The sequence below is a fragment of the Rissa tridactyla genome, chromosome 5, assembly GCF_028500815.1.
Source record: "Rissa tridactyla isolate bRisTri1 chromosome 5, bRisTri1.patW.cur.20221130, whole genome shotgun sequence".
Classification (NCBI taxonomy): domain Eukaryota; kingdom Metazoa; phylum Chordata; class Aves; order Charadriiformes; family Laridae; genus Rissa; species Rissa tridactyla.
The window spans coordinates 24284713-24305664 of NC_071470.1; the positions used below are offsets into that span (position 1 = coordinate 24284713).

The window sequence follows — 20952 nt, forward strand, 5'->3', positions numbered from 1 at the left end:
AATTAACCCTCAACAATTAATCAACAAATATGAAAGGCAGGGGCTCGTGCTACCAGCAGCCTAGTGTTTAAGATAGAATAGTTCATCTTCAACTACTGTATGATTTGAATCCCCACTTAATTTCAACAAGCAGGACCCAGCTATGTAACAAATTTTACGTGTACAGAGGCATAGCTCCAGCTTAACCTCTTCTTGTATCAAACAGCCAGCAAGAACCGTACCAACCGCTGCAAGCACTTAGCACAAAACAGGCACTGCACCTCACCCGTGGCAAAAAGGTGGCAGAAGGGGCAGAATGCTTCTACAGGCCAATACTTTCATCCCAGCTGTTCAGTATTTTTTCCAAGATGAACTGCTTGGTGTGGAAGGAGACTTTGGCATCAGATTTGGCAAAAAGACACTTGTTATACACGCAGTCAGGAAGAGGATAAAATGGTGTACAGTAAGTAACACTGACGAGTGCCTGAGTATCCGTGAGAATATCCAAAATGTATAGAGCTGGTTTTCATTAGTTTTCACCCACTCTGCCCCAAAAACTTTTAAAGCACACTAGGAAGTTCAATACACAATTACCAATTCTAATTTTTGGGGTTACAATATTCTAATTAATTCTGTCCCCAAAATGGTGTCCCTAGAAAGTGGCTTTCCTGCCTATTCAGATGAATTAAGTTTGTGGCCTAGTAATATAGAGACAGAATTCCTTTGCTATTTCTACCTCCAAAATTTTTCTTTGGCCACGTTTAGATTACTGAATAGTGCAGCCCAGTAGGAGCTTATTCTTTAAGCTGAACAGTGGTGATGAGTGGTCTTTATTTTGGGGGTAGGTATTTTGGACCATCTCTACACTAGCCTGCCAGACAGAACACCAGTAACACTGGGTCTGCATGACATACACCCCCCAGGGTGTATGTAATTTTGCAGTTTCATTTCATCCTATAAAATTTGTACATCCTGAGCACCCTTCATGAGGTGAGCAGAAGTCCCGTGGAAATAAGACAGTTCACTTCAAAAATCTGACCTAGAGACAATTCTAAGGGTGCTTCTACAGTGGTACTTATGGGTAATTACTGGATCACAAAATATTTAAATCTTCCAGTAAAAGCAAACACTAATCTTTGCAAGTGTTTTCATCATACCAGCAAACATACAGTTAGGAGAGAGCTAGGGCCACCCTTTCTAGAAGAAAGAGGATGCATTCCGGAAAATACCCTTCTACCAGAAAGCATCCTGAACAGCAACTCGGCGTATTTTCGACTGAAATATAAAACCAATCTGTATTTAAAAAAAAAAAAAAAGGTAATTTATTTTGCTTAGTTGTCTTAACTATTTATATTTGTAGTACAATTTACATCATACAAAAAGCATACAAAGTAAAAAGAACACTGCTGCTTTGCACTGTTGAAAATATTCAGATACGTAAAGTCAGAGATCACGTTTGCTTCATTGGAGCAGGAATATTAGCAGATGCCTGTTCTAGGTAAGCTAACGGACCTTGAGGCATTTCTGCAGGCTTTTTGTGCTGTACACTGATATCTTCCAGGACCTGTTGCCAGTGTCGCAGTTTACCCAAATGCTTCTGAATTAATGCTTCTTTTCTCTGCAATTCATTCCTTAGTTCTGAAACATCCTACAGATGAAAAAATATGTATTAGTAAATAGACAGTATTCAAAAGAATAACCACCTCATATAAAGAGCATGTAATTTCTTTAGCTTGAGTTTTCAAGCCGATCTTATAGGGATTCTAATAATGGAAAAGTGTCTAATGAAACAGAGGGGAAAGCACTGTGAATGCACTAGTTCTGTTCCCCTAGGTCATCTATTTCAGACATGATTACTTCCAGCAAAATTTAACTGACTAGTTTTTTTCTTCCAATGCAACTATCATCTGTATTCCAATACTCCACAGAGCAGCAGGCATCAGCTTCTACAGATTCATGGGGAGAGAGCTTTGTTAAGTTCTGCCAACCTAAGAATTCGGTGATCAACTGTACTGGTACACAGCTTACCTCATCTAGCACAACACAGGTGTCCTGGTTACCACGGCAACAGGTAAATTAATTTAAACATACCTCTTTAATTACTTGCTCTGGTTTCTGGACTGATAGCTGCAGTCGTTTTTGTAGGAAAAAGCATTCAGTTTGTCTGGCAACATCCAGAAACTTCTGGATGCACTGATCAACACCTAAATATAAAATAACAACATAGAGGTTCCAAAAAAGAAGTTATCAGACTGATACTGGTAGTTGTCTGCACGCTATTAAAAACACTTTTCACAGTACTTTCTAGAAAGCAAATCTTCAGATTTACTAAAATTACGTATTTACAAAACCAGGTTTTGCATTAATTTTGCATATAACATTGCTTTGCAGACTTTCAGAACGTCTTTTAAAAGGTGCAAGACAACTCTTTTTTTCCCCAAGTTTTATTACATATTTGACAATGACAAAGAGTGATAAAATAATTTGTGGAACTTTGTTGAATAAAGAAAACATTTCACTGCACGCCCAAGCAACAAGCTTAATGGAAGATTCTAAAATATGGGCATATTTAGGAGAATATTCTGCCTTCATGTATTATGCACTACTGTTTTGATAACAAAAACTGCCCCATTCCAGCATATGAACGTGACCCAGTATCCAGAGAGGAGTTTTCAAAAGCATTTATGCTGTTTTTGAAACAGGACTTGAGAGTCAGGATTTGGAAAATTTTCAGGGAAAAAGTACACTTCTTAACAGTCATCAAGAGCCGTTTTTTAACTTTCTGTTTATACCCTTATTAATTATGCCTCCCACCGAGATGCTTGTCACACCAGCCTTAAATCGTTGCTACTAAGCAATCTAGGCTTCTCTTTCCAGCCTTTTATTATTGCTCCATATAGCTTCATAGTACATCACATTAGCTTCCTAGTTTTTGAACCACACATTTAACTGCACATTAATAACCCAGGAGCCGGCTGGCACTCGGACCTTTCCGCAAGAGCCCGATCGTTCCCGGGTGGGTTTCCTTCCGTGCGAGCCTCCCATTGCAGAACTTCATAGTAAGTTTTTAGGGGACGGTGGCCGTAGGTCGGCAACCCCAGCCGCCCCCTCACTATTTCAGGCCCGCAGAATGAAGCCCTGCCGCACCCAGCGCTCCTGTGAGGCCCGGCCCAGCCGAGCCGCCGCACCCGGGCAGCGCGGGGCACGGCGGCGACGCTCCCCTCCACCCCCGGGGCCTCACCGGTGCGGATCTCCTCCTGGTCCGTGCCGTTCACGTAGTCCTGGCTCACCAGCGAGGCGAAGCAGGCCTGCCAGAGACGGAAGCGCGGGGGTGAGAGGAAGGCGGGGGGGGCTGGCACCGTGAGGGCAGCGCCCGGCCGCCTGCGGCCTCCCCCACCCCGTCCCGCACACCTCGAAGGACGCTTCCAGCTCGTCCACCAGCGTGTTGTTGGGATTGCGCGGCCCCGTGGGAGGCGGGATAAGGCCGGCCGGGCCGGGCCCGCCGGGAGGTCCCGGCGGCGGCGGCGGGGGCCCTGGCGGCTGGTTGGCGAACATGCCGCTCAGCGCGCCCGCCATGCCGAGCCGCGGCGGCCTGTGCTGTGCAGAGGCCGCGCATGCGCCGAGGGTGGGGGGGGAAGGCGAAGGCGGGCCCAAGTGCTGTCACCCCCGCGCCCCTCCCCGGCGCCTCAGGGGCTGCCGCGGCGCGGCCGTTAGCGGCGCCCGTCGGCCGTTAATGCCACCAGGGGCCGGCCCCAGCTGCTGGGTATCGCCCCCCGCGCCAGAGGCAGAGGAAGCAAAGCCCTCCTGCCCAGCGCGACCCTCCTCCTCCTCCAGCCCTCCCGCGGCCCCGGCGGGGGTAAGCACCAGCTCGGCACCGCTTGTTACACGCCAGCGCTTAACCCCCTCCCTAAAAAACCAAACTAAAAACACCCTATGGGCCTGGATCCTACAAATTCTCAGGTAAACTTCACCCCACTTTGTGAAAGTTAAGTCTGTTTGACGTTTGAAGTGATTCTGGGAATGCCGTCCCTGCTGGGAGCCTGCAGCCTCACAGCCGTAAAGGGGGGAGCAGCAGGATGACAGACTTCATGGGAGATGGTGGTAGACTCCGCCGAAAAAAACCACCAGGCAGTTCCTTGCATTGTGAAATAGTTAACAAGATACACTCTTGTTGGCACTCCTTTAAGACTCACTACATAAACTGGTGCTGAAGCCATGCTAATCCCACTAAGTGCAACAGCCTGTAAAATGTGATTGTGCAGTTTTAGTTTTTCTGAGGAAAAAATGTTAGAATAGCATTTTTATAAACCACGTTGCAGAGTTACCTTTCATCCCACCTACAATTCACCCAAAACCAAGGCACAGTTATGATCTCCATCTATTGTTAATTCCCTATCAATCAAAATAACACACCCAAATAAGAGATTTATTGTTTGCAATAATTATGCTTACTTTACATATAAAATAGGAGTTCAGATATTTTCCATCATCATGTTTTGGTACAAAATATCTCAATAGTTCAATATTTTTTTTATTTTAAACTGCTTAATATGGGACGACAAATCTCAAAGGTGAGATATTCTTACCCACATAATGATTTATAAAATGCAGTGGTAGTTCATTGCCACAGTGAAAATGTGCTTGGAGCATTCATTTATGAATAATACTTTTTAAGATTTTTTTTCTTAAGGCAGAGTGGATGATTTTAGAGGAAGTATTTTATTTGGTACTGTGACTGTCTTGACTTAATCGAGCCGCAAACTCTACTAGCGTTCTCGTAGGCCGGCCTGCCATGCCTTTTCGAAGATAGGACACCTCATCTTTATTCGACATCACACCAGCTATATCTAAGTGAGCCCAGTGAGAGGCAGTGACAAATTCCTTCAGGAATGCAGCAGCTGTGCATGCTCCTCCAGCTCTGTGGGAAGCAGAAAAATTGTATTGTTTCTAAAGCAACACCAACAGCACAAATATTAAACGAATACACTGAATGAAAGGGGCACATGGAGGATATTGTTACATCTTACCTGCTGTACTTTCCAATGTTACTCAGATCTGCAAGTGGACAGTCTGTTACTTGTTTTGTGTAATGTTCAAAAAGAGGCATTCTCCAAACTCTGTCTCCTGTCAAAATGCTAGCCTGAAAAAGAAAGTGATAGTTTGGGTGTCTTTTTAAACTGCATTTATAAGCCACAGTATCGTGCATGCTTATTTTTGTTTAGTTTTGATTAGTCTAAAAATCTTCAGCCCAATAAAATATTAGGTATTTGGAAATAACACTGCAAAACAAAACAGTGAATCCTACTTTTTAGGTACTTTAGTGTTAATCAAGAGGCAAAAGTCTGAACAGACTGCTTTTTCCCCTCCCCCCAATCTTTTTTTTCCCCTGGCAACACAAATCCTTCCCTTCAGACTTCCTTTAACCATCACACTTCAGCCACTCACAAGGCCTCTCTGAATTTGTACCTGTGTTGTTAATCACGATCGATTATATTTTTAACGTGACTGAATTACTGTCAGTCCAGAGCTTATGCATATACAGTGTTATCAGAACATGCAGATCCTTGAGAGTATGTGCATGCTGTCTGCTGAATGATACTAAACCTCACTAAAGAGCTAGTACTTAAGTCAAAATTAATTATTTTCAATTAAATACAGTACTCACAATTCCTATGATATTTCAAAATGTAATAATATAACTTTTAGATTTGCATAAAGACTTTCATTACTGCACTAACTTTTCAATAGTAACAGCTATTACTGAATTATTATTATGATTTAATAATAACGCAGACGGCCTACCTCATAAAGGTGACTCCAAAGCCAAGATGAGTTTGTGAACACTCCAGTCGCAGCAGACCCCAGTGCAACATCCATGGCACCTACAGAAACACACCTTCGAGGTTACACAATGAAGGCAAAGGTGGACCTTTGCATCCTCACAAAACTTTCCATTTTTATTTCCCATTATCAGTAATTTCTAAAAAGTCTGCAAAACCTAAAGATTTTAGTACACTTGCATTTTTAAAAGTTTAAACATTAAACCAGTTACATAGTCTACAATAGGACAATAATGTATTCAGCAATAGCAGTGTCTTCTGAAAAAAAAAAAACCTCTAAATTTTACTGTTTCCATATAGAAAATAAGCGAGTGGACTTTTTCCAATTTATGGACCTCTACAATTTTCAAGCTGATACTTTCCCTTTTGTGAATTTCACTTGCATAGATTTTTGCACAGCATACATGAATTTACTTTAAATGGAAGTAATCCTTATCAAAATACTAAACCATGCCTAAACCAGGGGGATTACATACGTATTTATTTATTTGATACCACAGAACTGCCTCTCTAATGCCAACACTCAATCTTCAGTGAGATTTAAAAAAGGAAGGAAAATAGTAGTTGAACAAAATGACATGTCAAAGAAACTTCTACGGGAGCTCTTCTTCCTGCTTGGTGCCCAAGGATGCGAAACACAGAATAATTTATAGTGGGAGTAAACTCCTCCTTTTATCATGCACTTTATATGAGAATACTTTTATGCAAGGCAACAATCTTAAAATAGTCTTCTCTTCTGTCTACTGAATTTTTCCACAGCATTTGAACTGGTAAAACTGATGGAACATAGTTTAAAGCGTTAGTACAGAATATATAGAAAGATAATTATTTTGCTTAGCATATTCATAAGCAACACAGTGGACTCTTGTCTGAACTACTCTCCCATCTTTACTCTCATTTCAACTACAGTCACTTCACCCACGACAGCTTGTTACTGCAGTTCATGAGATGCATACACAATGCTGGTTTTAAATTTAAAATTATAACCTTATTCATATACATCTGTAGAGATGAAACAATTGAAGCACATTCTATTATGCCTGAAAGTATGCGAACTGCATATAAAAGATACTTCGGTCAAACAAATTCTTGTGAAGATGGTAATGACTCTCCTATTCCGTTGTCTAGAATCACGGAGACCTGAGCTAACTCACATTATGGAAGAACTGGTGCTGGCTTGGTCAGAGCTCAGGCACTCATGAAGCCGTTCACAAAGAAGCTATTTTGGCTCCAGCGTGGCCACTGCCACATGGACCTGGCAGGATTTTTCTACAACCACGCCAGTATCTCTGCATCACACAGCCCTGGGAGCTGGGAGGGCTTAGCTCTGAAATGGAAGCACTGGAAAACGTTGTGCACAAATATCCGAATCTGTTTAGGTTTTCCCGCTTTTCTTAGTTCCAGCTTGTCTGGGCCAGCTCAACTTCGTCTACATTGCTGAGAGTGTACCCTGCATGACAATACCCTCCCCAGTCCTAGAGACACGGTGCAGCTGTACAAGTTGTTAGAGCACAAATTGTGCTAGCTGTTGTCCTACAACATGTAAAACCATCTCAGTTGCTTTTGAATTCAGGTTGGCTTCATATACCTAGCGCAACTAATCCACAGCCCAATTAACGACAGTTACAAGGAACTGACTTGCAAAACGAGCAGGGAGATTGCTTACCTGTTAATGTTGCAGCATTCACAATAGCCCTTGCATTAAAGTTGTGGGCATAACAGAGAGCATCAGCTAACAGCAGTCTTCCTTCTGCATCCGTGTTATCTACCTTCAGGTGCAAAATTAGAACAAACAGATTAACTACTGAAAACATCCCTTTCACTGACTTACTTCTTACATTTATCCTAAATTAGGAAGAAATTCTTTACTGTGAGGGTGGTGAGGCACTGGAACAGGTTGCCCAGAGAAGTTGTGGATGCCTCATCCCTGGAAGTGTTCAAGGCCAGGCTGGATGGGGCTTTGAGCAACCTGGTCTAGTGAAAGGTGTCCCAGCCCATGGTGGGGGGGTTGGAACTAGATGACCTTTAAGGTCCCTTCCAACCTAAACCATTCTATGATTCTAAGAAATACCTGTCAGTTTGTGAATGCACTGTCACAGGCTCTAAGAACTTTAGGTAATCAAAATATATACAAAATAAACTAAAAAAAAAAAAAAAGATAAAAGGTAGTATTGATATAGTTATGTTTTTAAAATAAAAGCATATCTGTAGCTGAGGTCAAGTCATCTTTCATCACTGCAGCCTCCTCTGCTTGCTGGGCCTCTGTGCTGCTGGCTTCTCAGAAGGGCCTGGAGGTGCAGAAGTGCCCCAGTGGAGTGCAGGGGGCTGGTTACCATTCCCAGCAAAGCACCAGGAATCCCAGGGGCTGCTTCTGAGCAGCACAGAGATCTGGCCATGGAAACTGCAAAGAAGGAGAGGGTACTACAAAGAAGCACAGATGGATGCCTGGAAACACAGTTCCTTGTTACACTGCTTTCCCTTTGATCTTGAAACTTTTTCCCTCTAAAAAAAGATGATCAATAGTTCCTTTGCTCCTTTCCCCTTTCAGGGAAAATTCATGATGAATTCTGCAAGACTAATTGCATGATATGCTCTGAGGTACCAGCACTTTCGTTCAAATTCTTTCTTGGTGTGGGAATACGTGCTCAGTCTTTTCCCCTCAAAACAGAGGGTGACTGAACTCAGAGTGTTTTGGGAGAAGAACCTCAAGGAACTGGAAGGTTCAGCAAGTCAAAGGTGGCAGATCCACAGAAATCCAAAGCAAAATACTGATTAAGCCATCTACTTCTGCAGGAAATCATTGGTCTACAACACAATGACTTTCAATACCATTTAATCTATTAGATGAATATGTAACAGTTTGGATTAAATATGAAATACGTATTTTGGGCAAGCTCCTTTGAACCAACAGCCCCTATGACTCAGAGTTCTGATTGTACAGAGCAGCTTGGCAGGGTAAAGACCTTGGTTATGTCAGGAGGAAACTAATACTCTTATGTTTTACTCCAGACAGCAAGGAAGTGTCCTGAAGGGTCTGCTGAATTAGTATATTGTTCATCCTGAGAACCTATATTTATGAGCATTGTAACAACCTCTTGTGCTAAAACAAGATTTTCTAGCATGTTCAGTAAATGACCATGACTTTTCAGCTTTTCATAGAAACTTATAAAACACGTCTAATCTCTTCAATCTATATTTATATGTGAAAGAATCCTATGATAGCAATTTCTAATTAATAACATGCTGCTTATATTTTTTAAAACACTTTTTGCACTTTTATCTTTTTAAAGGGTCTTTTCAAACACGTACTCTGACTGCAGTCATATAACTTCAATTGATTAAACCAATTCACTGAAAATATTCAAAATTCAAGTTTCATATGCATACCTGTATTGTTTTTCCATTCTTGGCTCTAACTACATCCCCAGGCTTGTTTGCCTTACCACTAGGCATATTTTCACAGAGGGGTGCCAAACCTCAGAGAGAAAAAGAAAAGTGCACTAGGTTTTTTTCCTCAGAAAAGATGTAGGAAAAAAAAAAAACCACTTAGAAAAACCCAAGCACCTCCTTAAGTACTACTCTCATCTTGAATTTGTGTTCAAAATCTGAATTTTCCTGGCTACTGAAAGACACACGGTCCAGTTTTCAATCAGGGAGATTCCTCTGCATGTTGCACCACCACATTCTCTCACCTACACCGTTTTACCAGTAGAATTTACTTCTACTTTACGCCCAGACAAATGAGATCAGAGGAGCAACAAATGTCTTATGTCTTCCATATATGAATAAGTCACACGAAAAGGGGTTTCTTTCTGAAATTAAGAACTTCTTGAATTAACGCTCTGAGCCGTTCAAGTTCTGTGCACTGTAAATAAACATTGTGTAATGCTGAGGGGTCCAAGGACTCGCCATAGAACTTCAACCACAAGACAAGCAAATAGAGGTGAGCAAAAGAGAGGGTCAGCGTCAGAACTCCAACTATGAATGGGATAATGGGATGAACGGCACTCCACCATTCCTAGGAAAAACCTGCTCCTGGCACAAGGAATAAGCGAATTGTGGGCCACCTCTTTTCAGTGGAATTATGTACACAGATTTTTGCTCCACTGATTTAGCCTTTCCCATTGCATACTTGTGAGGAATGTCGTGAGGATGTGTTTCGCTGCCCTCTACTGGTTGAAGCATAAAAGTGACTAAAATATTAAGTTTCCTGAAAGTCAAGGTTCTGAAACATCAAACTTATCTTAGAATGGATTACATGTCATCAGCAACTCATTTTGCCACGGGTCCTGAATCAGCTCATTTAATTTTAGCTGTGCAACATTTTTTCAGAAGAATATAAGCATTTCTCATACTTAAAAATAGTGTCAGTACACTGGGGTTTTTTTTTGTTTTAGATTTCTGCTGACATATTCACCTAAGGAAACAAAAGCTGATCCCTCTTTCCGTTCAGCTGTGGCAAACACTCATGGAGTGTAGCTTAGATAACTCCTTTCCATTTTTAATTGCTTCTACAGATATTCACATTCCTGAAGGATCATAACTTCTGAAAAAACCGTCGAAAATCAGTTTATTGACAACCATTTCTCACCTAAGATCTAAAAATCACATGTTCAAAAATTTTAATTCAGTGTTGAAATGTTTTATTCAAGCAAAGCAAATAGTTTTTGATAAGCAAGTAAAAATGGGAGAGAAGCTGAGACAAATAAGTCTGCAAGAGTCCATGGCATTTCTCTAAGACGGTTACCAGTGCTGACACTAGAAAATGACTTTGGCAAAAAGAAATCTTGTAAAATTGAGACTTTTGGATTCTTACACAAACGTACTTACCAATTATGTTAAGAGGTAGATTTAAAGCTGCTGCTGTCACAATGGTTGAACAGATAGTTGCTGCCCCTCCCATATCTGCTCTCATCGCATCCATACCCGATGATGGCTTCAGTGAAATGCCACCACTGGAACAAAGAGCACAAGTATCATCCAACATGTAGGAGTTCAAAGTTGCATACATTGATAATATTCTATCCGTCAGTATGTTTTAACACCAAGTATCAGTAAATGTGTTTTCAAATATTCCTGCAACACCGTAACAGGCATACTGAATGCAAGGTATTTGGGTTTTCATTTCAGATAAAAGATATCTCTGAATTATTTCCTCATAATTAGGATGCATAAAAGCCCGGGTAATCTGCAGCAGACTAACTCAATGGTCTTCATAATAGCAAAAGAGCACAAAACAAGAACAAAGTAGTACACTTGGTAAAATCAGCACATGGAAGGGGAGCAAACGGATAAATTATTCTGTAGTTGTGTGATATGAAAAGCAGTTACAAGGAACTGCTGCAAAGAATGAACTATTTTCTCTTTCTTAAGCATGATCTAGATGTCCAGTGACGGACTGCAATCCAAAACATGTAAATTCTTCAGAGTTTTGCTCAGGCCAAAAAAAAAAAAAGGAAGTTCTTTGTTTTTTTTCTCTCCTGAATTTCCATTTTTGCCTGACAAGACAAGGGCATATCAATTCCTACTTTGTCCAACCACTCAAGCTTGTCTTCTCCCCAGAAAACGCAGCACAGTACTACATAGGGCAAGTTCACTGGAATGGCATTGAAAGATATGCTGAGCAAAGAAAAAGCATCTCCCCGTTGAACGTGAATAGGAGGAAGGCATTTTCCCCCCTTTAGTCATTAAAAGATTAGCATACGTACCTGTCAAATGTAACTCCTTTTCCTACAAAAACCAATGGGGGGTCATTTGTATTAGCACCACCCAAATAGTGAATCTCCAGAAAGACAGGAGGTTCAGCTGAACCCTTAGCTACACTCAGGAATGCTCCCATCTGTTGTGTTGTTATCCAAGACTCCGGTCTGGAATAGAAATATATATTTTATTTTTTTTGGTAATTGGACACTTTGACTAAGGTGATTCGTTTTGTTTGTTTGTTTAGAAATCCCAATTCTTGAAGGTTTGTACATGAACTGTGAAATCCATCTTAGTTATTTTGGAAACCGCCATTTAAATCCAACCATTATCACTTTTTTTTTTTGTGAAACAGAAAAATAGGGCCTCAGAGCTGCTGCGTAAGAAACATGAAACTTTCACTTGCCCAGTAGGCTGCAGTCTCTGAAGGCACATAGAATAACAATATTGCAGCAGGTTACAGTTTAGCTTTCTGCTATCAAGATGGTTAACTATAAGCAAAAGTTGATTTCCCTCAATCCTTTGCTTTTCAACAAAACAGCCTCCAACACTTGCACAACCAGTTAGCCCATTTCCACTGAAGAGCAGTAACTAGAAACGCCGAGGCTAGAAGCATTAACTGTGCAAATTCAACTGCAAGGGCTTTTATGACTCCATCTCAACATTTTTAAAAGTTAAAAAAAGCCCCAACCATAACAGCAGTAAATGGAGGATGTTTAATTACCACATTGAAAAAAAAAAGCAAAAGTATGTATAAAATCCACTTGTGAAAAAAACCCAAAATGTATTAGAAAAAAGGTTATCCAGTATTTGCCCTCTATTCACTGAGTCGTCATCAAGCTTCCTATTTCACAGCACATGTGTCAATTAAGCAGTAATTGCCTGCACGACTCACTGACAGTTAATCATTTTACTGTGTCACAGTATCTTGCTTACTCTGCAAACTAGAAGCTCACCTTCTAACCCTGAGAGTAGCTTGCAGCCTGAGCGCCCCTCGTACCTTTGTGCCAAACACTTCCCCTGCTTTTGTCATCTGAAGTGGCAGAGTAAAAATGAGAGCACACTGCAGATTTGAATAGCCCACAAGGTATCTTACCCTATAGAGGAATTATTTCAGTGGAATTTACCTTATATGGACCTTCACATTGCTGAAACTTCTGAGCTTCTGTTCAATATGTTCAGCAAATTTGACTGGAGTGATATAATTAGCTGGAGCCTCCATAAGATACCGAGCGAGGTTCTGACCTTCAGCGTAGATAACACCTTTTTGCCAGGCTTCACTTTCAGCACTAAACAACACCGTACAATAATCAGGATCATAAATATTTGCAAAAGTAAGATTATGTCAGCATCCATCTGTCCTCTCCTGTTTGAAAATGTGGTATCATTAATTGGGGCAATTAAGAATGTCATAGTAATCTTACTACGAGGAATTTAGTATGAAATCCAAGGTGCATCTAGTCTAGTAGCTCATCCCTGGTTCTAGTCAGTGCCAAATGCTTCACAGAAAGCTGGAAGATCCTGGAGCAGACAGATGTAAAATTATCTGTCTAATACATTACATCTTGTCCTAATCCTTACTAGTCAGAGACTGGCTTAAATCCTTAAGCACAAGGTTTAATACCCCTTCCAAAATTTGTAATTGCATTAATTATAACAGTGTACTCAGGAATTTCACTAATGAATGACAGAGCAAACATTCAAAGAGCTGCCTGCATAGGGAATGGAGATGTCTCTCTGGTTACTTTGCAACACTACCAGTACAAAACCTTTAATTTTACTGAAAGTCTTATTTACTCTAAAAGATATCACAAAGCAGGGCATTAAGTTGGATTTTGCCTCTCAGAAAAGCAGCACAGTGAAGAAGGAACCCAGGAGGAATATAGCTACATTGCCTGGATACGAAGGGATGCAATTATGAAGACAAATCTCAGCTGACACTGAAACTGGTAAGAAGTGGGAAAGGCAACAAAAGGACTTCAATGTGTACATCATCAGCAAAAAGAAGGTCAGGAATAATGCTGTCCCCTGGCTAAATCCGGCAGGCAATCTAGTGAACACTGAGAAGACTGACATTAATGCCTGCTTTGCATCAGTCTTAATTATTAAGGTCTGCTTCCAGATTCCCCAGTTCTTTGTTCTTAGTAACAGAGTCTGGGGAAGAAAGGTACTACCCATGGAAAAGGAAGATAGACCTGCTTAAGAAAGCAGGACAGACACAAATCCTTGGTAGCAGGCAGGATATATATCTGAGAGTGCCGAGGGAGCTGGCTGGCAGCATCGCAAGCCTGGTCTCTCAGTTTGAAAGGTCACAGTAACGCAATGTGGTCCCTGATGATTGGAAAAGGACAAACCCCCATCTTTAAGACTGGCAAGGAGGATATAGGGAACTACAAGCCAGTTATCCTAGACTAAATCTCCCAGGAGTTTATGGAGAAAGTAATCTTGAAAGCCATTTCCAGGTACATGAAGGACAAGATGGTCACTGGGAACAGTCACTATAGATTTTTTTTGGGGGGCAAATCACGCCTGACCAACTTGACTGACTTTTATGATGAGAGGGTTGGCACAGGAAATTCAAAGAAGTAGGAGGAGTTAAGAGGGATATTGCTGCTAGACCTATTCTTTCAGTTTTGTGTTTTTCTCATGCACAAGCATGCACACAGTTTTATAAATAAACAAACAAACAGGCAAGCTTTCCTTTTGCTATCACCTTCCATGAAGCTGAGGAGTAACTGCGGGTTTCTTTTTTTGCTTGAGCTCGTTATATTCATGCAATCCGAGGACAGCACCTTCTGCAGCTGCTTGAGCATCTCCACAGGGGTCTACTTCAACACAAGGGATCTCCAGATCCTGGAGCTGTCTACAGCCAACTGAAAAACACAGCACAGAACTAGTAGGCCGAGCGTTGCACAGAACAGCAAAACTGGTTTCTGAAGTGACCAATATGACATTTCAACGAAAAAATAATTTTAACTCAAGATATCTAAGTTTATAAGTGAATCAATTAAAAAGATCATGCGGTAGAATAATTAAAAATGCTAATGGCCATATACTGACAAATTTTCACTAAAATATCCCTTGATGAATTGTAATGATTAAGATATTTCAAAAGAATAAAAAGGAAAGTCCACAGTTATTCTGATTCCTTTAAGCTCACACTATATCAAGAAAAGCTTTACCATTCTGGAGTGCTATGGATTATGACTATCTACAGGTATCAGAAATTTGCTGTAATTTAGTTTTTTGCTAATATATGACTGCTTTCATCTTCCAAATGAGTTTATACACACTTTTATAAACAAACAAAAATTCCATAAACTCTATTTTATACCTAAATAATTTAGCAGTGTTTTGGCAGCTGGTGAGACAACGCAGGCTAGCACATACAGCTGTCGTATATGTGTGACTGACCTCTAGTCTCAGATTATAAACTCTGTTTATAATCTGTGAGATTATAGCGGTGGGAACTCTTTATTCTTGTTTTATACACACTTAGATGCAGCAGTCATCCTTGATTAAGATAGAGAGGCCTCCTCTGCCTACGACAGATAACATACTGAATCATACTACTGATGTTGTGAAAGATACCAGTTTATAACACAAATATCTCAGTAACAAACTAAGTGGCAAAAATAAATATATGTGCATACTTAAGTACAGCATGAGCATAAAGTGAATCGGTGATGCTCTCAGGCTTCAAAGTAGTAGTAATTAAGCAAGTGCCTTTTTAATATCACACTGTTTAGGAAAGTTATTTGATATAAATAATTGCAGTTACCTGTCTTCAGATTGATTTACATGCCCTGTAACTCCTTCCTCACTAAGCAAAAGCTTACATGAATATCACTGACAAGCAAACACATTTACCAAACCATGCAGTAGCTTCTGCATGTCAAAACAAAATCATATATAGACTCACTCTTCAAAAGTGGAACACGCTGCACCATTGCAAGAGTTTTATAGACAAAAGGCTTAAGAAAATTTCAAAACAGTTAACCTGCAACAGCTGCACGAATGTTTTCTTTGCCTTCATTCCAGTTTTCTTGGTCATTTACTCCAGCATTCTTCTTACCCAAGCCAACTACAACCACACTCGGAAAGTCCTAGATGAAGCCAACACACAAATGGATTAACTCTCCTCATTGTTACAGTCGCTGCAGAGAGTTATTAAAAAGACTTTACTTTATAAATCTAATCAAGCACAGCATAAAATGCATTCAGTACTTTCTCTACACACATTTCTATGTTGCACTCCCAATCATTTGCCACAGGCATGCAACTAGTTGTTCTGTTTTCCAGTTAATAGTTAATTATGTGTATCACAGCAGATAGCGCTTTATGCTCAACACCTACAAAACTTGATACTTCTGAGGGCAAGTCCTTTGAAAGCAGATCCAGCTTTCCAGCTGCAACAAAGGCCAGCACTAAGCTGGAGAAGTGTAACCTTTTTTGGCACAGTTCACGGAAATAAAATCACTTCAAAGGCTGAGCCTGAGCTGAGCTGTCACGATTTGCCAGGTACCAAATCAAAGCTGTACAGAGGTACTCAGCTCCAGAACTCAGGAAAGCAATGTAGCACGGCAGACTAAACACTTGCCTTATACGCTGCAAGTGGAAGGCAAAAAAGAAGAAATAACAAAGATGAAAGGAGCATTTTAAGAATGAAGTCAGATTTGTATAAAACTCAAAGTTATATATGTGAGCAGACTTTCTATTGCTCTGAAGAAAAATGAAGTTAATCGTGGTCTTTCCCTTCCACCACAAATAGCTGCTCTGTCAGATTCTAACAGTCAGCTTTCAAACTGATACACTGGAGTAAAGTCTTTAGTCCACAAGATGCTGAAACTAGCGTTAGCTTTCCAGAAGATCAGTGATTCAAGGTGATCTCATGGAAAATAAGACACAGGGTAATGGCTTCAAACTGAAAGAGGGGAGATTTATATTAGATACTAGGAAGAAATTCTTTACTGTGAGGGTGGTGAGACACTGGAACAGGCTGCCCATAGAAGCTGTGGATGCCCCATCCCTGGAAGTGTTCAAGGCCAGGCTGGATGGGGCTTTGAGCAGCCTGGTCTAGTGGGAGGTGTCCCTGCCCATGGCAGGGGGGTTGGATTAGATGATCTTTAAGGTCTCTTCCCACCCAAACCATCCTGTGATTCTGGGATCTAAAAAGTATTTTTTTGTTATCATTATTTTACACACTTAGAAGAGTGCGTAAGGCCAAATTCTACTGCCTTCTCTTGCAGAGATTTGCTACTCATTTCAGAGGGCATCCCGTATTCAGAATGGGATAATGGGACCTTCGGCAGATTCAACGTCCATGAAATTTCTGAGAGCCTTTCTACTGAGTGCGGCATCACCTGTCTGGAGTCTCCGCACAGGAATTTATACATGGTAAGCAATACTTGCTACAAATTGTTTTGTTTCAAATCATTTAAATGGCCCTAAGGTAAAATCCAGTTACTTATACAGTGACACCTAGTGTCACATTACACGCTTCCCTAGCCTCTAACTACTACTCCAAAAAGGCATAGTTGTGCTGTATTTTCCAGCTCCATGTAAGTGTATTACCTGTATTAGGGCTTATATATAGAGAGAGAGAAGTTGTATATATATGCCATTGCATAATGGCACCTAAAGCCTAACTTTAAGCAGATGAATCCCCATCTCATACCCTTGTGATATATCATGTCTGTGCAAACAAAGTCCTGTTTGAAGAACAGCCCCCACATCTTGTTTTCAGAGGTTTCAAACACATGACTTTAAAACCTCTGATTAAAGCCTATGATGGGACTACCTTGTGTTAGAACTGTCACATCTGGAAGGTCTTTGTACATATCGGTACACACTCACACACTCACTCCTCCTGAACACAGAAGGCAACAGTAGAAGCCTGATCCAAAAACTGTTGTGCTTCAGCTCATTCAGTAAGCAGTTGTTCAGAGAGCACCACCTTTGAAGCAGACTTGTTTACATCTTCCCAGTTCGCAGCGGAGGGAGTACAGGATTGTGCAAAAGGCCGCGCAAACACAGGGAGAGCACAACAGTGGGTTTCAGTAAGAACCACATCTTTTGTTGAGAGGGATGGGGGAGTGGTGGGGAGGAAAGAGCAATGCATTTATACAAGCACAGCAGTGAACTCAGCTTAAAATAAGATGTAAAGGCAGACCTCACGCATTAATCAATACGCACACCGAACGCCAAAGTTCATACCTGATGCAAACCATGGAACATGCGTGTTTTGCCTTTCTTCAAAGGTGGGCCACATCTAAGACACAAAAAGATTCTTTCAATAAGGAAGTCTTTATTGGTGATAAATCTTATGGTACTAGGTTCACTCTACAACCACACAGTGCTCCTCGACACTGTACTGGGACGCCTGGCTCAGCGCTGACTCACAGAGCACAGCCCCCAGGAACGTTCTGCATCTGTTTCCCCAGTGCTTGGTTTTCCCACAGGAGTTCCCCTCCAAACTGGTTGGCCTGGTAGAAGCAAACACCAGCCTGAAAAGCGGTATAGAGACAAACACTAATAATGATAAAAAAGGATAATTCTTATTGGCGTTTGTAGGTATTTTAATCTATTTCACAAGTTTATCACACACTTACACAGACAGAAGTTCCCTCAGCTTCCCAGACACAAGTCTATCAAAAGCATCTCCTGCACTTGTGAACTGGGCAGCACCTTCATCCTTTTCACTTGAGTAGATTCCCAGAACAAGACCCTAAAAAAGGATGTGCATTCATGTAAACAACATGAAATTGAGAGGCCCACCTGAAAGGCAGCAAGCACACTGTTCAAACCATAGCTACTAATATACATATTCATCACAGTTTATGTATTCACCCAACGTGATGCAGAGAGTGGCACTTTGGTAAACCAGGATAAACAACTACAACTACTTTTACATGTAAAAGAGAAATGAGAAACAGTATAACTAGAGTTATCATCATTTTGCCTAACACGTAGACAAAAACTCTTTCCATCTGTAATTTTCCCCCCATCCAGTCCCCCAAAGACAGCTCTCCAGCCCGGCACAACCCGGAAGGAGCGCAGGGAGCCGCAGGTTTGGGAGCTGCTGGCCCTGGGGAGCACACGGCCCCCCCGGAGCTGGAGGCCGGGCACGCTCGGCCATGAGTTGCCGAGCAGGCAGGAGGGGCCGAGGGACAGCCGAGGGACAGCCGAGGGACAGCCGAGGGACAGCCGAGGGACAGCCGAGGGACAGCCGAGGGCCCCTCCCGCCTCGGTCCACCCCAAGCAAGAGGGACCGCCCCCTCCTCACCTTCCCGCCCGCCCCGCGGCTGTAGCCCCGCGGCGAGGGCACCTGGACCGAACAGCCGCAGGCCCGGGGCAGATCCCGGCTGAAGCGGCGCGCAGCCGCCCTCCAGGGTAGCAGCATGGCGAGCGGGCAGGCGGCGAGACGGCGCAGGCGACCCGCCCCCTCAGCCGGCGCCGTGATGGCCTCATCCGCCGGCGCCGGCGGGGCGGGGCCCGGGGCGGGACGCGGGAGCCGTTCACAGCCGGTGCGCGATGGACCAGGAGGTGGTGTTTGGCTGGTGACTCGTGTGCGGGGGTTTGCACCGCAGGGATGGGGGCGAGTCGGTTTCACCGTGGATTTTTGCCCTCTTGTGGTATGCTCCCGGTAAGTATCCGCGCTGATGCCGAGGGTGAGATAACTTCTCTTGTGGGCTTGCAGAGACGCTAAAAACCCAGTCCTCTTATGCATACAGTGTATCGGATTTGCACAGTGAAGATTAACATGTAAATGGTTTATGAAAGAATAATCAAAGCTTTATTGCAAATGCAAAGACAAAACAAATTTATATTATTTTCCATATAGGATGGTGGTATAATATCACCATGACTACTGAGGAAGAGTTGATTAGGTTGTAAGAGAAAGCAATAAAAATCCCAGAGTGACATTAAAAACAATAAAAAATAAAATAAAACATAGTAAGTGAAAATAAAAGACCAATGAGAATGACTAGGGTTATATTTTATCAGAATTCATACCAAAATACTGGGTCATCAGTGTAATGTCAGAAGTAGATTTATGCTTCTCTAGCAAAAGCACTGTATAGAAAAGAACTGTTTGGAGTTTACTGACTTTTATTGTATCGTCAGTATGAAGAGCCAGAGTTTCAGTTGCACAGAACATGCACTGGATTTTAATGTCAAGTGAGCCATATTTTTTTTTGTTTCTTTCTTTTTTGTTTTCCCCAGAAATGTGAAACATGGATTGTAAGTAATTCACTTTTATATGTGAGAATCTGAAACCTTACAACACTATGTGTAACAATTAGTTTGCTTTTCCATACATCTGTAACTGAATTTGCACTGTTACATTAGCAGAACATGACGAAGAAGGGTAGCTGGGCCTATTTTATGTTTATGGCCTATATGCCAACAGTATATTGCAGCTCCCACCTAACCGCTTTTTCCATTAAGTGGTTCTGAGAGAAATAACACATCTTATTAAGCACAGCGGCACTCAGATACTGAGGGAAATTGCATCCATTTTGATTTATCTTGTAAAATTACATTTTTTAACATTAAATCGTAACATTATTTGAAGAATCAAAGTGGTAATTAGTTTTTAGCTCCATTTATTTTGGAGAGGCTCTTAGATATAATGAATAGTTTCTTTGTTCTTTGAGGAATGGCTCCATAGCTTCTCTATATCCTGCATGGAGCTTCTATATATTCTGCATGTACAAATTAAGTGGTCATTTTCAGGGTATATGAAGTTGCGTTTAATTTTATGGAAAGACAGGATTTGAACCCATAATCTCTTCAAAGTTCTGGACAGATATTGCTCATAAATGTTCTCATTTTGGATTTCAGATCTTCCAAAGTAAAAAGTACTGCCAAAAAGGTCTTCATTTCCACATGTTTAGCATGCATATGATCAGATACACTATATGAAGTATAACTAAAATTAAAACTTGTAAATGAAGTAGATCACACTTACATCAAGTTCCACATTTTCTGAAAGTATTTTATGATGTACAAGGGAAACCTGAAAAGGTCTAAGTGATAGGCTTACCTATTGTTAACCTTAAAGCGTGCTTTGTATTTGCACATCTTAACTGTATGTGATTGCATTTAACCTTTTTTTCCCCGAGACAAAATTTCCCAGGGCAATTATTCTATGCATTGTCCCATCGGTGTGTCTTAGCAGGGCTTAAACTGAGACAACCTGTGCAGCTGAAAGGTTAGTTTAGCCTTATATCTGTTTTGTTCAGTTTAATTCATGCATGGTAATACATCTGTTCACTCTGAAGTGAACTGAAAATAATGTTTTCTCACAAGTCACAAAACGGTCATTGGGTGATAATGTTATTTGGTCATTCAACAATATCCCACAATAATACTGCATGCATCTGCTGTGAGAAATACTCTTTTGGACTGTTAGTGCAGAGTTTGCTTC

At 41.4% G+C, this 20952-nt stretch overlaps 2 protein-coding genes across 3 annotated transcripts; both read right to left on the reverse strand.

Annotated features, from left to right (window-relative positions):
* Nucleotides 1-1277: 1277 nt before the first annotated feature.
* MED28 (mediator complex subunit 28) lies at nucleotides 1278-3594 on the reverse strand. The gene is made up of 4 exons (XM_054202087.1): nucleotides 3391-3594; nucleotides 3221-3287; nucleotides 2071-2183; nucleotides 1278-1627 (listed from the first exon to the last, which is right to left on the reverse strand). Exons 1-4 carry the CDS (start codon nucleotides 3553-3555, stop codon nucleotides 1430-1432), a joined length of 543 nt encoding a protein of 180 aa, XP_054058062.1. The 5' UTR covers nucleotides 3556-3594; the 3' UTR covers nucleotides 1278-1429.
* A 415-nt stretch (nucleotides 3595-4009) lies between these two features.
* Nucleotides 4010-18961, reverse strand: LAP3 (leucine aminopeptidase 3). 2 transcript variants are annotated; one of them, XM_054202083.1, is made up of 13 exons: nucleotides 18805-18961; nucleotides 18131-18246; nucleotides 17736-17790; nucleotides 15520-15625; nucleotides 14233-14392; nucleotides 12647-12808; nucleotides 11528-11686; nucleotides 10650-10774; nucleotides 9207-9295; nucleotides 7486-7588; nucleotides 5782-5861; nucleotides 5007-5119; nucleotides 4010-4897 (listed from the first exon to the last, which is right to left on the reverse strand). In XM_054202083.1, the coding sequence occupies exons 1-13, from the start codon at nucleotides 18919-18921 to the stop codon at nucleotides 4699-4701; spliced, it is 1584 nt and encodes a 527-aa protein (XP_054058058.1). In that variant the 5' UTR covers nucleotides 18922-18961; the 3' UTR covers nucleotides 4010-4698. The 2 variants fall into 2 exon arrangements, with proteins under 2 accessions (XP_054058058.1, XP_054058059.1); XM_054202084.1 differs by lacking the exon at nucleotides 18805-18961 and adding an exon at nucleotides 17922-18025.
* Between the last annotated feature and the right edge of the window lie 1991 nt (nucleotides 18962-20952).

Bases quoted from the DNA above. Each gene is read 5' to 3' on its own strand.
- LAP3 (XM_054202083.1), bottom strand. From the start codon at position 18,921: ATGCTGCTACCCTGGAGGGCGGCTGCGCGCCGCTTCAGCCGGGATCTG. The intron at 14,393-15,519 runs GTTAACTGTTTT...TGTGTTTTTCAG, and splicing joins CATTCGTGCAGCTGTTGCAG to TTGGCTGTAGACAGCTCCAG. The intron at 9,296-10,649 runs GTAAGTACGTTT...TTTCTCTCTGAG, and splicing joins TCTACCTCTTAACATAATTG to GTTTGGCACCCCTCTGTGAA.
- MED28 (XM_054202087.1), bottom strand. From the start codon at position 3,555: ATGGCGGGCGCGCTGAGCGGCATGTTCGCCAACCAGCCGCCAGGGCCC. The intron at 2,184-3,220 runs GTGAGGCCCCGG...TTTTATATTTAG, and splicing joins CCAGGAGGAGATCCGCACCG to GTGTTGATCAGTGCATCCAG. The intron at 1,628-2,070 runs GTATGTTTAAAT...TTTCATCTGTAG, and splicing joins CAGAGCAAGTAATTAAAGAG to GATGTTTCAGAACTAAGGAA.